Genomic DNA, 13,304 nt, shown 5'->3' on the forward strand with positions numbered 1-13,304 from the left:
AGGATATTATTGAACTCGAAAGAGTGCAGAAAAGATTTACTAGGATGCTACCGGGACTTGATGGTTTGAGTTATAAGGAGAGGCTGGATAGACTGGGACTTTTTTCTCTGGAGCATAGGAGGCTGAGGGGTGATCTTATAGAGGTCTATAAAATAATGAGGGGCATAGATGAGGTAGATAATCAATATCTTTTCCCAAAGGAAAGGGCATCTAAAACTAGAGGGCATAGGTTTAAGGTGAGAGGGGAGAAATACAAAAGTGTCCAGAGGGGCAATTTTTTCACACAGAGGGTGGTGAGTGTCTGGAACGAGCTGCCAGAGGTGGTAGAAGAGGTGGGTACAATTTTGTCTTTTAAAAAGCATTTAGATTGTTACATGGATAAGATGAGTATAAAGGGATATGGGCCAAATATGGGCAATTGGGGTTAGTTTAGGAGTTTAAAAAAAAATGGAGGCATGGACAAGTTGGCTGAAGGGCCTGTTTCCATGCTGTAAACCTCTATGACTTTATGAGTCTATGAATCTAGAGCAGGGAAGAGGTTCCGATCGGAGCACCATTTTTAAAGGCCCCTCAATAACTGAAAAGGAAATGCCCCCCTACCTCCACCAAGGGAGTATTTCTGACCTCCCCTCCCGAACCTCAACCAGCCCTGGCATTCCACCCCCTGCCCCCCGCCCCCAAATCATTGCCAGCATCAGCCCCCTTCCCTCCCAATCATCCCGGGCATTGCCCCCCCCCCCCCCCCCCCCCCGCCCGCCTCCCTATCATTGCCAGTAGCCCCATCGCTCGAATTGTCTGCTCCGCCCCACTCCCAAAAATAGATGAATCCCCACACACAAGCTCCACCTAGGGCCTGGCCCTGGCACTGCCCCTTGGCACAGGTTGGCATGGCCAGGAGCCTGACAGTGCCAACCTCTGAGAGGGCCAGTGCCAGAGGCATTGCCAGGGCACTGCCTGCCGCGATCCTTGCCCCCATGGGCTATATGGACCTTTGCACCCCTGGGGGAATCCCCACGACAGGTTCACAGCTGGGTGAAGTGAAAATCTAGTGAGTCGGGAGGATCTGGTGATTTCATAGAATCCCTACAATGCAGAAGAAGGCCATTCATTCCATCGAGTCTGCACCAACTTTCTGACAGAGTATCTTACCTAGACTCACCACCACAACCCCCCCCCCCCGCCACTCTATCCCCATAACCCCATACATTTACCATCATTAATGCATCTCACCTGCACATCTTGTGACACCATGGGACAATTTGGCATGACCAATCCACCTCACCTGCACATCTTTGGACTGTGGGAGGGTCTCAAATAATCCGTTCCTTAATTTGTTCCTCAAGGTACTGCCTTAGAAAACCATCACTCGTACTTTCCAAGAAATTGTCCTCCATAAGTTTGTGCCAAGAAATTTTACCCAGTCTCTGTGTCGTTTGAAATCGCCACTGATTACTGTTTCACACACCTCCAATTTCATGATTTATTTGACTATCCTTCACTATCTTCATTATTTATACATTCACTTCTTCTCTGTGCACCTGTTCAATGCTTCACCAGACGATTGTGAATGCTACCTAACTCGTGTTTACTGTTGCAGGTTATTCTGTTCCCTTGCTATGATTAACATGTCTTCACGTCCTTTTTCTTTCTCTATTCACTCTTTCTCACTTCCACCAATCAGGATCTTGGGTTCCTGTCACACTACATGTAACCCTCACCACATTGCCTGGGTTTGCAAAATCCTACTAGCTGTCCTGGCTTGAGACAATTCACACCTCTTTAACCTGTGATTATCCCTCTCTCCACTCGCACTGTCTGTACCTGTAAAGATTTGATTACCTGTTAAGACTCGCATTCAAAGTATAGAATCATAGAATCCCTACAGTGCAGAAAGAGGCCATTCATAAGACCATCAGACATAGGAACATAATTAGGCCGCTCAGTCCATCGAGTCTGCTCCACCATTCAATCATGACTGTATTTTTTCTCATCCCCATTCTCCTGCCTTTTCCCCATAACCCCTGATCCCCTTATCAATCAAAAACCTATCTATCTCTGTCTTGAAGACACTCAATGACCTGGCCTCCACAGCCCATCGAGTCTGCACCAACCACAATTCCACCCAGACCCTATTCCCATAACCCCACATATTTACCCTCCTGACACTAGGGTCAATTTAGCATGGCCAATCAACCTAACATGCATATCTTTAGATTGTGGGAGGAAACGGGAGCACCTGGAGGAAACCCACGCAGACACGGGGAGAAAGTGCAAACTCCATACAGGCAGTGACTCAAGGCTGGAATTGAACCTGGGTCCCTGGCGCTGTGAGGCAGCAGTGCTAACCACTGTGCCACCATGCTGCCCCAACCATCCCAACCATTCTTCACATTCCAATCTGTAATTATCTTGCAATTGTGTCTTTGCCTATATATGCCGTGTTTGTGAACCTTCCTCCACTCACCTGGTGAAAGAGCAGCTCTCTGAAAGCTCGTGATTCCAAATAAACCTGTTGGACTTTAACCCGTGTTGTGAGACTTCTTACTGTGCCCACCCCAGTCCAATGCTGGCATCTCCACATCATGACCAACAAAATGGACCTTGACCATTCTCCTGAGAAACTCCATCAGGGAGGGGAAGCATTGACTCTTCACAAATAAATGGTCAACTTTGCCTATTCCTGTTCCAGAAAGTTCTTTGTGGGTGGCACAGTGGTTAGCACTGCTGCTTCACAGTGCCAGGGACCCGGGTTCGATTCTCGGCTTGGATTACTGTCTGTGTGAAGTTTGCACATTCTCCCCATGTCTGCGTGGGTTTCCTCCGGATGTTCCGGTTTCTTCCCACGGTCTGAAAGACGTGCTGGTTAGATGCATTGACCTGAAGAGGCACCGGATTGTGGCGACTAGGGGAATTTCACAGCAACTTCACTGCAGTGTTAATGTCAGCCTTACTTGTGACTAATAAATAAATTATTTTACTTTACTTCTTCATTCCTTTCTTCTGAAGATGTTGCTGGTCTGTACAGACTATTTGTGCCAAACACAAATTTTCTGATAGGGAGTCCAACTATTCAGCATGAATTTATGTAAGGGCACTTGTAAACGATGATAACTTGAAGTAAAATGTTAAGTTTTCTTTTCCTGATCTTCATTTACATTGAATGTCAAATAATGGCCATTTTGACAATGACACAATTCAACCTGTGGACATTTTGCAAACATTGATTCACTAATTACTTCTGAAAGAGTAAGTACGGTACTGATATACAAAAAGTGGGTCCCATTCTATCCATACAATGGCCTTGAAGTGGTATCTTTATACACCACCTGTGTTGTCATGTGTAAGGAAATAATCATCAGCTGTGATTGCTAGCTGTAGAAATGGGTTCTGGCTCCTGGAAAGTCTATAAATAAACCATGAGGAAAAGGAAAATTCTAACCTTGTGGATTCTGGAAACAGAACAAAAATGCTCCCATAGACCTTGGCTAATTCAGCTGTATGATCAGAAAGAATACTTCACTGTTTCCAGACAAAAACCTGGACATCCCCATTGCGTCCCAGTATGCTTTTGCAAGTCTTACAAAGCTTTGGACATGGCAGAATTCTCAGTCATGCCAGCAGTTTGTAACATCAGTTGGAGGATAGATCATTTTCATAGAATCATAGAATCCTACAGTGCAGAAGGAGGCCATTCAGCCCATCGAGTCTGCACCGACAACAATCCCATCCAGACCTTATTCCCGTAACCCCGATATTTACCCTGCTAATCCCCTGACACTAGGGTCAATTTAGCATGGCCAATCAACCTAACCCACACATCTTTGGATTGTGGGAGGAAACCGGAGCACCCGGAGGAAATCCACGCAGACACGGGGAGGAAGTGCAAACTCCACACAGACAATGACCTGAGGCCAGAATTGAACCCGGGTCCCTGGCGTTATGAGGCGGCAGTGCTAACCACTGTGCTACCGTGCTGCCCATGTTGTTAACGTTTTGAGACAGCCATTGTCTTTGTTTTTGAATGACCCATTCAAATTTATAATTCCCTTGGGCTGAATAGTGGCATATAACATTTGCACCACACAAGGGCCAGACAATAACTATCTCCAACATGAGAGAAACCAACTATTTCTGCTTGACATTCAATGGCATTACCATCGCCATATCCCCCACTATCAAAATCCTGGGGTTACCATTGACCAGAAACTGAACCAGACCAGCCTTATAAATACTGTGGCTACAAGAGCAGATTAGAGGTTCGGTATTCTGTGGAAAGTAACTCGTTTCCTGGCTCCCAAAGCCTTTCCACCATTTGCAAGGCACAAGTCAGGAGTATGATGGAAACTTGATTGGATGAGTGCAGCTCCAACAACACTCAAGAAACGTGACACCATCCAGGGCAAAACTTGGTTGGCACTACCTCCACCACCTTCCACATCCATTCCCTCCATCAATGGCAGCAGTGTGTGTACCAACTACTAGATGCGCTGCAGCAAGTTACCAAGATTCCTTTGACAGCACATTCCAAACCCACCACCTCCACCACCTCGAAGAACTAGGGCAGCAGGTGCAGGGAACATCACCAGATACAAGTTCCCCTCTAAGTCACACACCATCTTTACTCGGAACTATATCGCTGTTCCCTCACTGTCACTGGGTCAAAACCCTGAAACTCCTTCTGTAACAGCACTGAGGATGTATCTACACCACAAGGACTGCTCACCATCCACTTCTCAAGGGCCAGTAGGGGGAATGGGCAATAAATGCTGGCCTAGCCAGTGTGCTAACATCCCATGAAAAGAGTTCAAAAAATTGCTATATTGCAAAAATCATCAAAGGGTAACAGAATGGTGGTAGACTGGAGTTCTGCTGAATCTGGTTGTTCCTGCCAACCAGTTGGTTGATATCAATTTTCTTCTCACTTGTTTAACATTTATGTATTTAAAGTGTCAAATCAATGTTAATTGTAACAAATACGGTAATGGATTTGTGCAAAATCCTTTTGTTTGCTATTTTAACAGAGGTAGTAAGAAACTAATTCATTTTAAAGACATAAACACCTTTATTAAAATAGCAAGAAGGAATTTCATATCAATGTACCAATGTGTTTATAATGGCACAATCTCATCCATAGAAACATAGACGATAGGAGCAGGAGGAGGCCATTTGGCCCTTCGAGCCTATTCTGTCATTCATTATGATCATCGTCCAACTCAATAGCCTAATCCTGCTTTCTCTCCATAACCTGTGATCCCATTCGCCCCAAGTGTTATATCCAACCATCTCTTGAATACATTCAATGTTTTGGCATCAACTACTTCCTGTGGTAATGAATTCCACAGGCTCACCACTCTTTGGGTGAAGAAATGTCTCCTCATCTCCATCCGAAATAGTCTACTCTGAATCCTCAGACTGTGACCCCTGGTTCTGGACTCCCCCACCATCAAGAATATCCTCCCTACATCTATCCTGTCTAGTCCTGTTCGAATTTTATAAGTCTCTGTGAGATCCCCCCTCATGCGTCTGAACTCCAGCTAAAACAATCCTAGCCTAGTCAATCTCTCTTCATACATCAGTCCCGCCATCCCCGGAATCAGTCTGGTAAACCTTCGCTGCACTCCCTTCAGAGCAAGAACATCCTTCCTCAGAAATGGAGGCCTAAACTGCACGTAATACTCTAGGTGTGGCCTCAACAAGGCCCTGTATAATTGCAACAACAGATCCCTGCTCCTGCACTCGAAACGTCTCGCCATGAAGGCCAAATGCCATTTGCCCTCTTTACCGCCTGCTGCACCAGCAAGCTTACCTTCAGTGACTGGTGCACAAGGACACCTAGGTTCCTCTATGTCTTTCTCCATGTTAATCAATTGAAAAGTGCCACCCAGAGGAACAGGGCGTTGTAGCAGGTGAACCGCTGCCCTTTCTCCTCTGAGGATGGTATTTTCCATCCGTGTTCACCTCAAAACAGTAAAATCCCACCCGAGATCAATGGACCTTTGCAGGGTCCGCCCTCCTACCGCTACGATTCCCATTGCGGGTGGAACAGGAAAATTCCCTGAATGAGTGTTGGACTTAAAACCAGTCTACTCTGATGGGATGACAAGGTGTATGACTGCTGGCTGTATAGGCCCTTTGTGCTTGAGTCTCAAATCAGTTTCTTACAAACATGCACCAAATTGTTCCTCAACTGACCTATTTATCACTTGTCCACGGTGGCATAGCTGAAATTGGGAGCTCTGCTTGTTCAATATTCTACTCTCCATGTGTTGTAATGCACACCAATAAATAATTAACTGTAATTTATTATGGATTCCATCATCTATATAATTTACCTATTAGGTTATCTATATTCCATCAAGCAGTTAAGGTATCACACTTCAGGAGAATTATCCAATTAGATATGAAGCGATCTTTGTCCATTTTGTTCAGATTGATTATCGATTAGATGCAGCCATTTGGAAAATCTACCCTCAGAGTCACTCTCTGTGCAAATAACAGCAGTATTTGAAAAGTGAAGATTAATTTGTCATTCTCAATAAACTTTTCCAATCTGAAGAATGGCTTCTATCTCACTATGGATGAAAGCCAGGTAGCGGCCATTCCAGAGGAACTTCCAACAGGAAGTTCAGTTCGGCTTCTAATCTGCTGCTGGGAGCAGCTATTTACATTAGAGCATCACAGAGGAAGATATTATAGGCTGCTCAGCCCAACCAGGGGCAGGATTTTACAGCTACGCTTGACCCGAGATCGGAAAATCCCACCCGATGTCAACGGACCTTCCCATTGTCCGCCCCTCGTCTGCTCCGATTCCCATGGCGGGTGGGGCGGTAGACTTCTGCTGCATGTTGGTGCTTACCTACTGTACAAAAAATAACTCCAATCACATTTAACGAACTGATTGTTAAATCCCTTAATTACCTGATTGCATCGTTAATCGATGGAATGAATGGAGAAGCTTTTGATTGAGTGAAGATGTTAGAAAGAGGAGATGTGGCTGGAAGGGGCCCGATTCTGATTGGAGCTGGGAGGAGCAGAAATGTCCTTTCACTGTCCTAAGCTTTCACCGATCTTCCTGTCAACCCTTCCCTGTATCTTATAGAGTCATAGATTCGTAGAGGTTTACAGCATGAGAACAGGCCCTTCGGCCCAACTTGTCCATGCCACCCCTTTTTTAACCACTAAGCTAGTCCCAATTGCCCACATTTGGCCCATATCTCTCTATGTCCATCTTACCCATGTAACTGTCTAAATGCTTTTTAAAAGACAAAATTGTACACGCCTCTACTACTATCTCTGGCAGCTTGTTCCAGACACTCACCACCCTCTGTGTGAAAAATTTGTCCCTCTGGACCCTTTTGTATCTCTCCCCTCTCACCTTAAGCCTATGCCCTCTAGTTTTAGACTCCCCTACTTTTGAGAAAAGATATTGACTATCCAGCTGATCTGTGCCCCTCATTATTTTATAGACCTCTATAAGATCACCCCGAAGCCTCCTACGCTCCAGAGAAAAAAGTCCCAGTCTATCCAGCCTCTCTTTATAACTCAAACCATCTTATTGAATGTTGGAGGTTGTTACTGTGCGCCTTGTAATGATAACCCCTCATTCTTGACCCCCTTAACTACGGAAACAATCTATATGAATTCAACCCATTCCATCCTTTCATCATTTTAAAATCCTTTGATATATCATTATGGAACCTGCATTTACCAAATTATTTAAACGGTCTTTCTTCATATTTGTACTTACTGTTACCAGACACCATTCTAGTCAGGCCCACGGGAATCAGTAACTATCTTGTATCATACATTTGATTTGATTTGATTTGATTTATTAATGTCATGTGTATTAATCTAGAGTGAAAAGTATTGTTTCTAGTGTGCTATACAGACAAAACATACCGTTCATAGAGAAGGAAACGAGAGAGTGCAGAATGTAATGTTACAGTCATAGCTAGGGTGTAGAGAAAGATCAACTTAATGCAAGGTAAGCCCATTCAAAAGTCTGACAGCAGCAGGGAAGAAGCTGTTCTTGAGTCGGTTGGTACATGACCTCAGATTTTTGTATCTTCTTCCCGAAGGAAGAAGGTGGAAGAGAGAATGTCCGAGGTACATGGGGCCCTTAATTATGCTAGCTGCTTTGCTGAGGCAGTGGCAAGTGTAGACAGAGTCAATAGATGGGAGGCTGGTTTGCATGATGAATTGGGCAACATTCATGACCTTTTGTAGTTCCTTGTGGTGTTGGGCAGAGCAGGAGCCATACCAAGCTGTGATACAACCAGAAAGAATGCTTTCTATGGTGCATCTGTAAACGTTGGTGAGAGTCGTGGCTGGCATGCCAAATTTCCTTAGTCTTCTGAGAAAGTAGAAGCATGGGTGGGCTTCCTTAACTATAACTTTCTTAACTATGACTTTTTTAACATCTGAACGCATGAACATGCATATGAACATGAGAACTAGGAGCAGGAGGAGGCCACTCGGCCCCTCGAGCCTGCTCTGCCATTCAATAAGGTCATGACTGATCTGATTGTAACCTCAATCCCACATTCCTACTGACCCCCTATAACCTTTCACCCCCTTGTTAATCAAGTATTTATCTAGCTCTCCCTTAAAAAATATTCAAAGGCCCTGATTCCACTGCCTTTTGAGGAAGAAAGTTCCAGAGACTTGTGTGCTCAATGTTTTCCCTTCTCTTGAGAGCTGAGACTTTTAAGTGCTAAAAGACTATTCTGTCATGCAGGCATCTCAGCCAATGGTCAACTTGTCTTTGTGAGTGGGAATGCATACTTGCCTTCCAACCTGGTCTCTATAAAGATCACGAAATGGAACCCCATTGCCAACACTCCAGAATTGTCCCGGGATGTCTAGGAGTTGAAGATTAGTCCTCAGGACACTATTGCCAGCAAAATGGGAGAGAAATAATAAGGTTATTAAATTTGCGGTTGCTTCCTTTTCTTTGACCACTTTTGTTTATTAGTTTAAAAAATATTGAAGATGGGACAGAAGGCTGTCTGACTAAGAGCCAAGAATCATCCCCAATTGGAATACGAAAAGTCTGTTTGCTATTCAATGAATATTGGAAGGTGGCACCTGTACTTGTTGGTGGACCAAAAAAGGAAAATGTGGAGGTGGGGAAGTTGGAAAGGGTGGGTTATGTGACAAAATCTCCAGGGATACATCCAACAAGAGTTGGCAACCCTAGGGCGCAAAGCTCTTCTCAATTTGATGGTTCAGCTGAGATCAATCAATACCATGTGGACGGGGAACAGAACTTATTACATTGACATAGTTTAATATTCGACTAGGTGGAGGAAAGTCTTCAATCAATGGTCCACTTGGGAAAAGATTTGACACTTTCCGAAGGCAGTAAAGTTAATCTTGTCTGTAGAAATGTACTTACATTTTTAATTTCATAATGGTCACCTCACTTTGTCGCACAAATATACCCATCTCAGGTTTCTCAATAATTTTTAAAGTAAAGTTTATTTATTAGTCACAAGTAGGCTTACATTCACACTGCAATGAAGTTACTGTGAAAATCCCCTAGTTGCCACACTCCAGTGTCTGTTCGGGTACACTGAGGGAGAATTTAGCATGGCCAGTGCACCCAACCAGCACGTCTTTCGGACTGCGGGAGGAAACTGGAGCACCCGGAGGAAATACACAGAGACATGGGGAGAACATGCAAACTCCACACAGACAATGACTGAGCCAGGAATCGAACCTGGGGCCCTGGTGCTGTGAGGCAGCAGTGCTAACCACTGTGCCACCGTGCTGCCCAGATAGGGCAGGTGGGCGGGCCTGGTTTCCTAAATTGCGACAGTGCTACAAAATAACACAAGATAATTTTGCAGTTCAATATTCTTCCAACTTCATCAGAGAGCTGAGAGGTATGCACAATAATATTCTAATAAGACTGCACTGCTCACAACCTCTCTGGTAGATATGTTCATAATATGTCCATTCAAGGGAATTTGAGTTGCCATAGTCCCAGATGACCACAGACAGGAGGCCAGCTTGAGGAGGTGGGGCCTTCATGAATAACCTCAGCTGGTATGGGAATTGAACTCACACTGTTGGTGCCGCTCTGACCATGAACAAGCTCAGTGAGAAGTCTCACAACACCAGGTTAAAGTCCAACAGGTTTATTTGGTAGCAAAATCCACTAGCTTTCAGAGCGCTCGCTGCTCCTTCGTCAGGTGAGTGGGATTTCAGTTCACAAACAGGGCATATAAAGACACAAACGCAATTTACAAAATAATGGTTGGAATGCGAGAGTTTACAGGTAATCAAGTCTTAAAGTCTTTGTTGAATTTCAAACAATGCAGGTTGACTCTGATTGGCCAAGGGAACCAAAGCCTTGTGGAATGAACAGGGGAATGGCTATCCCTGAATCTGTTGTTTAGTTGAACATGGTGCAATGTACATGCTCCTTTTGTCTGAACAAGCTGTCCAGCCAATTGAACTAAACCAACCTTCCCCCAAGGGAAATAGAATACAGTGATACCTCTAAGTTACTGATACTTCAGGGACGGGCATCAGCCATCCTTTCTTTACAGGTGCCCTTCATTCGAAATGGCCATTCTACACGCTAACAGTCAATGTGGGGAAATTCAAGCCCCGATCCAAATGGGACATGAAGGATTGAGCTATGATCCATCATGTACAATCCACAAACTCAGATACAACACACACATCAAACATTTTAAATTGCAAACTCGGGACCTGCCCTCTTTTAAGATGTAAAATGGGTTCAGTGAATTGAAGGTAGCCTGTAACTCATAATTTGTGAGCATCAATGATTTCAGAGTGCTTTCGATGTATTTGGGATGGTCCGTATGTGTCCATTTCTGGCAGATGTCTGTTTCTGAGCGTTTGGTAATACAGGGTCTCACTGCAATACATAAGTAAGGACCGATCTTTGCATGAACTTGTCCCATGTATTAAATAGACATGAATGGAAAGAGAAAGAACAGTGGTTCCCTTTGGCTATATGCATGGCTGCCTACTAACCACACTATGCAAACTCTTCATGCTTTTGGTCTAACTCCGCACCACAGAGGTTATGAACTGATCTCATAGTACCAGCCTTAGAGCAACAGCAGACACCAATCTGCATCAGCAACATTATCAATTATCTAGAGAACTTTTCCTCTTATTTAGAGAATGATCACCATTTGACAAATAATTACCTATAGTCATTTGGTGGTACAGGATTTGAATATTGCAGAGAAAAGAGACATGCCTTCGAATCTTCTCGTCTTGCACTCATCAAGGGAAATTTGATTGGTGGAGGTGTTGCCATGCAGAATGCACCAGTGACTGGCAATTGACGGTTAACTGCCAAGCTTTGTTGAATTTCAAACCATGCAGGTTGACTCTGATTGGCCAAGGGAACCAATGCCTTGTGGAATGAACAGGGGAATGGCTATCCCTGAATCTGTTGTTTAGTTGAACATGGTGCAATGTACATGCCCCTTTTGTCTGCAAAGGACAGGGCCCTATGTGGATATGTGCAGCTTCTCACATGTGTAAATGAGTTACATTTACGCGCGACAATCAGCGTCTACTTGCCGACGAGTCATTACTCACTTCTCATGCAATATGAATTGTTGTTAACTTTAAAATTTGATATTGTGAGTTGTCCTGGTGAGTGCAAGACAGAAAGCTTTGGCAGCAAGTCTACTATTTCAGCAATAATAGAGAATTATTTCATTTTCATCCACAAGCTTAATCCAACATCTGTGTTTTATTACCAAAAGTAAACTATGGACCACAACTAAAATTATGGCATTTAGGGAGGAAACGTTCTTAAATGTCAGTGGTTTAAAGAAGACAGTCATTGATTCAGTAACATGTTGCAGTGCTGGGATAGTGTTAAACTTCTCAGGTACAGTGGAATTCTCAGTCCATGGATAGGAGCATTTTATACAATTCTAACCTTGTTTAGATCATGGCCAGGGTAATTTTAACATATCCATTTCACCCAGCTGCCTTCCAATGCATCCTCACCAAAGCAAACTACTGGAAATCTGAAATACAAACAGAAAACGCGAGAAACTCTCAGCAGGTCTAACAGCATCTATGGCGAGAGAAAGAGAATTACTGTTTCAAGTTAATAAACCTTAAAACAAAGGTCATTGACTGAAATGTTATCTGTTTCTTTCTAAGGAAATTTGGCATATCCGCTATGACTCTCACCAATTTTTACAGATGCACCATAGAAAACATCCTATCTGGATGTATCACAGCTTGGTATGGCTCCTGCTCTGACCAAGACCATAAGAAACTACAAAGGGTCGTGAACAAAGCCCAGTCCATCACTCAAACCAGCCTCCCATCCATTGACTCTGTCTACATTTCCCACTGCCTCGGAAAAGCAACCAGCATAATCATGGACCCCACGCACCCCAGACATTCTCTCTTCCACCTTCTTCTGTTGGGAAAAAGATACAAAAGTCTGTACCAACTGACTCAAGAACAGCTTCTTCCCTGCTGCCAGCAGACTTTTGAATAGACCTATTATATATTAAGCTGACCTTTCTCTTCACCCTATCTGTAACTGCAATACTATATTTTGCATCCTTTCCTTTACTTCCCCCCCATGTACTCTATGAATGGTATGTTTTTGTGTGCATAGCGAGCAAGAAACAATGGGGGCGATTCTCCCAAACAAATTCTAAGTGCCGAATTTGCGTAAAAGCTCAAGTAAATCCCACTGGTTGTTTTAGCAGGATTTTCAAAATGAATCTCCCACACTCTGAGCGCTCTGCAGAGTGCACGAGTGAGAACCACACTGAAAATCAAGGGTGGGGCCTATTCCCGCTGGCAGCATAGCGCTGAGCGGGCCACTGTGCATGCACCGATCTGGCAGCGATCTGTCGGCACAAGCACAGCTGCCCCACACTGCCGGCTTCCCGATCACTGGCCAGCTCGATTGCTACCCAGCCCCACAACATTGCCCCTCTGATTCCCCCCACCCCCCGATCGTCGGCCTCCTGGACCTCTCCGGACCAACACCGATCTACCCCCCCACCCCCTCCCCTGGCAGTCCCGACCACCTCAACCCTCCCCCACCCGATCACTCCTTTCTCTCCTTCTGTCACCAATCCCAATGCAGAGTGGCAGTGGGACCCCCCTCCTCCACCAATCACCCCCTATAAGGAACCACTCCTGGCTGGGAGAGTCGGGGGGGGAGATGCTAGCAGGCCTGGAGACCTCAGTCCCAGGTCTGCGAATGATATTTAAATACAGATTTAAATATGGAAATCAGCTCCGCGTCGATTCCTGGCGCGGGGATCTTACTC

General features: G+C 44.6%; 1 protein-coding gene across 3 annotated transcripts in view; it reads right to left on the reverse strand.

Annotated features, from left to right (window-relative positions):
• The window catches only part of LOC144492405 (uncharacterized), a 202,283-nt gene that overhangs the window by 126,306 nt on the left and 62,673 nt on the right, over window positions 1–13,304 (reverse strand). The window contains exons 1-3 of one of the 3 annotated variants that reach the window (XR_013497590.1): window positions 12,199–13,229; window positions 11,939–12,029; window positions 8,789–8,890 (exon numbers count right to left, since the gene is read on the reverse strand). Coding sequence is in view for 2 of the 3 variants with exons in the window: in XM_078210414.1 (XP_078066540.1) it covers window positions 11,966–12,029 (64 nt within the window). In the remaining variant the exon portion in view is untranslated. Of the gene's footprint in view, window positions 1–8,788; window positions 8,891–10,190; window positions 12,030–12,198; window positions 13,230–13,304 lie in introns of those variants that run through there. The other 2 variants (XM_078210412.1, XM_078210414.1) reach the window with 2 other exon arrangements.

The sequence above is a fragment of the Mustelus asterias genome, chromosome 4 (assembly GCF_964213995.1).
Source record: "Mustelus asterias chromosome 4, sMusAst1.hap1.1, whole genome shotgun sequence".
NCBI classification, from domain to species: domain Eukaryota; kingdom Metazoa; phylum Chordata; class Chondrichthyes; order Carcharhiniformes; family Triakidae; genus Mustelus; species Mustelus asterias.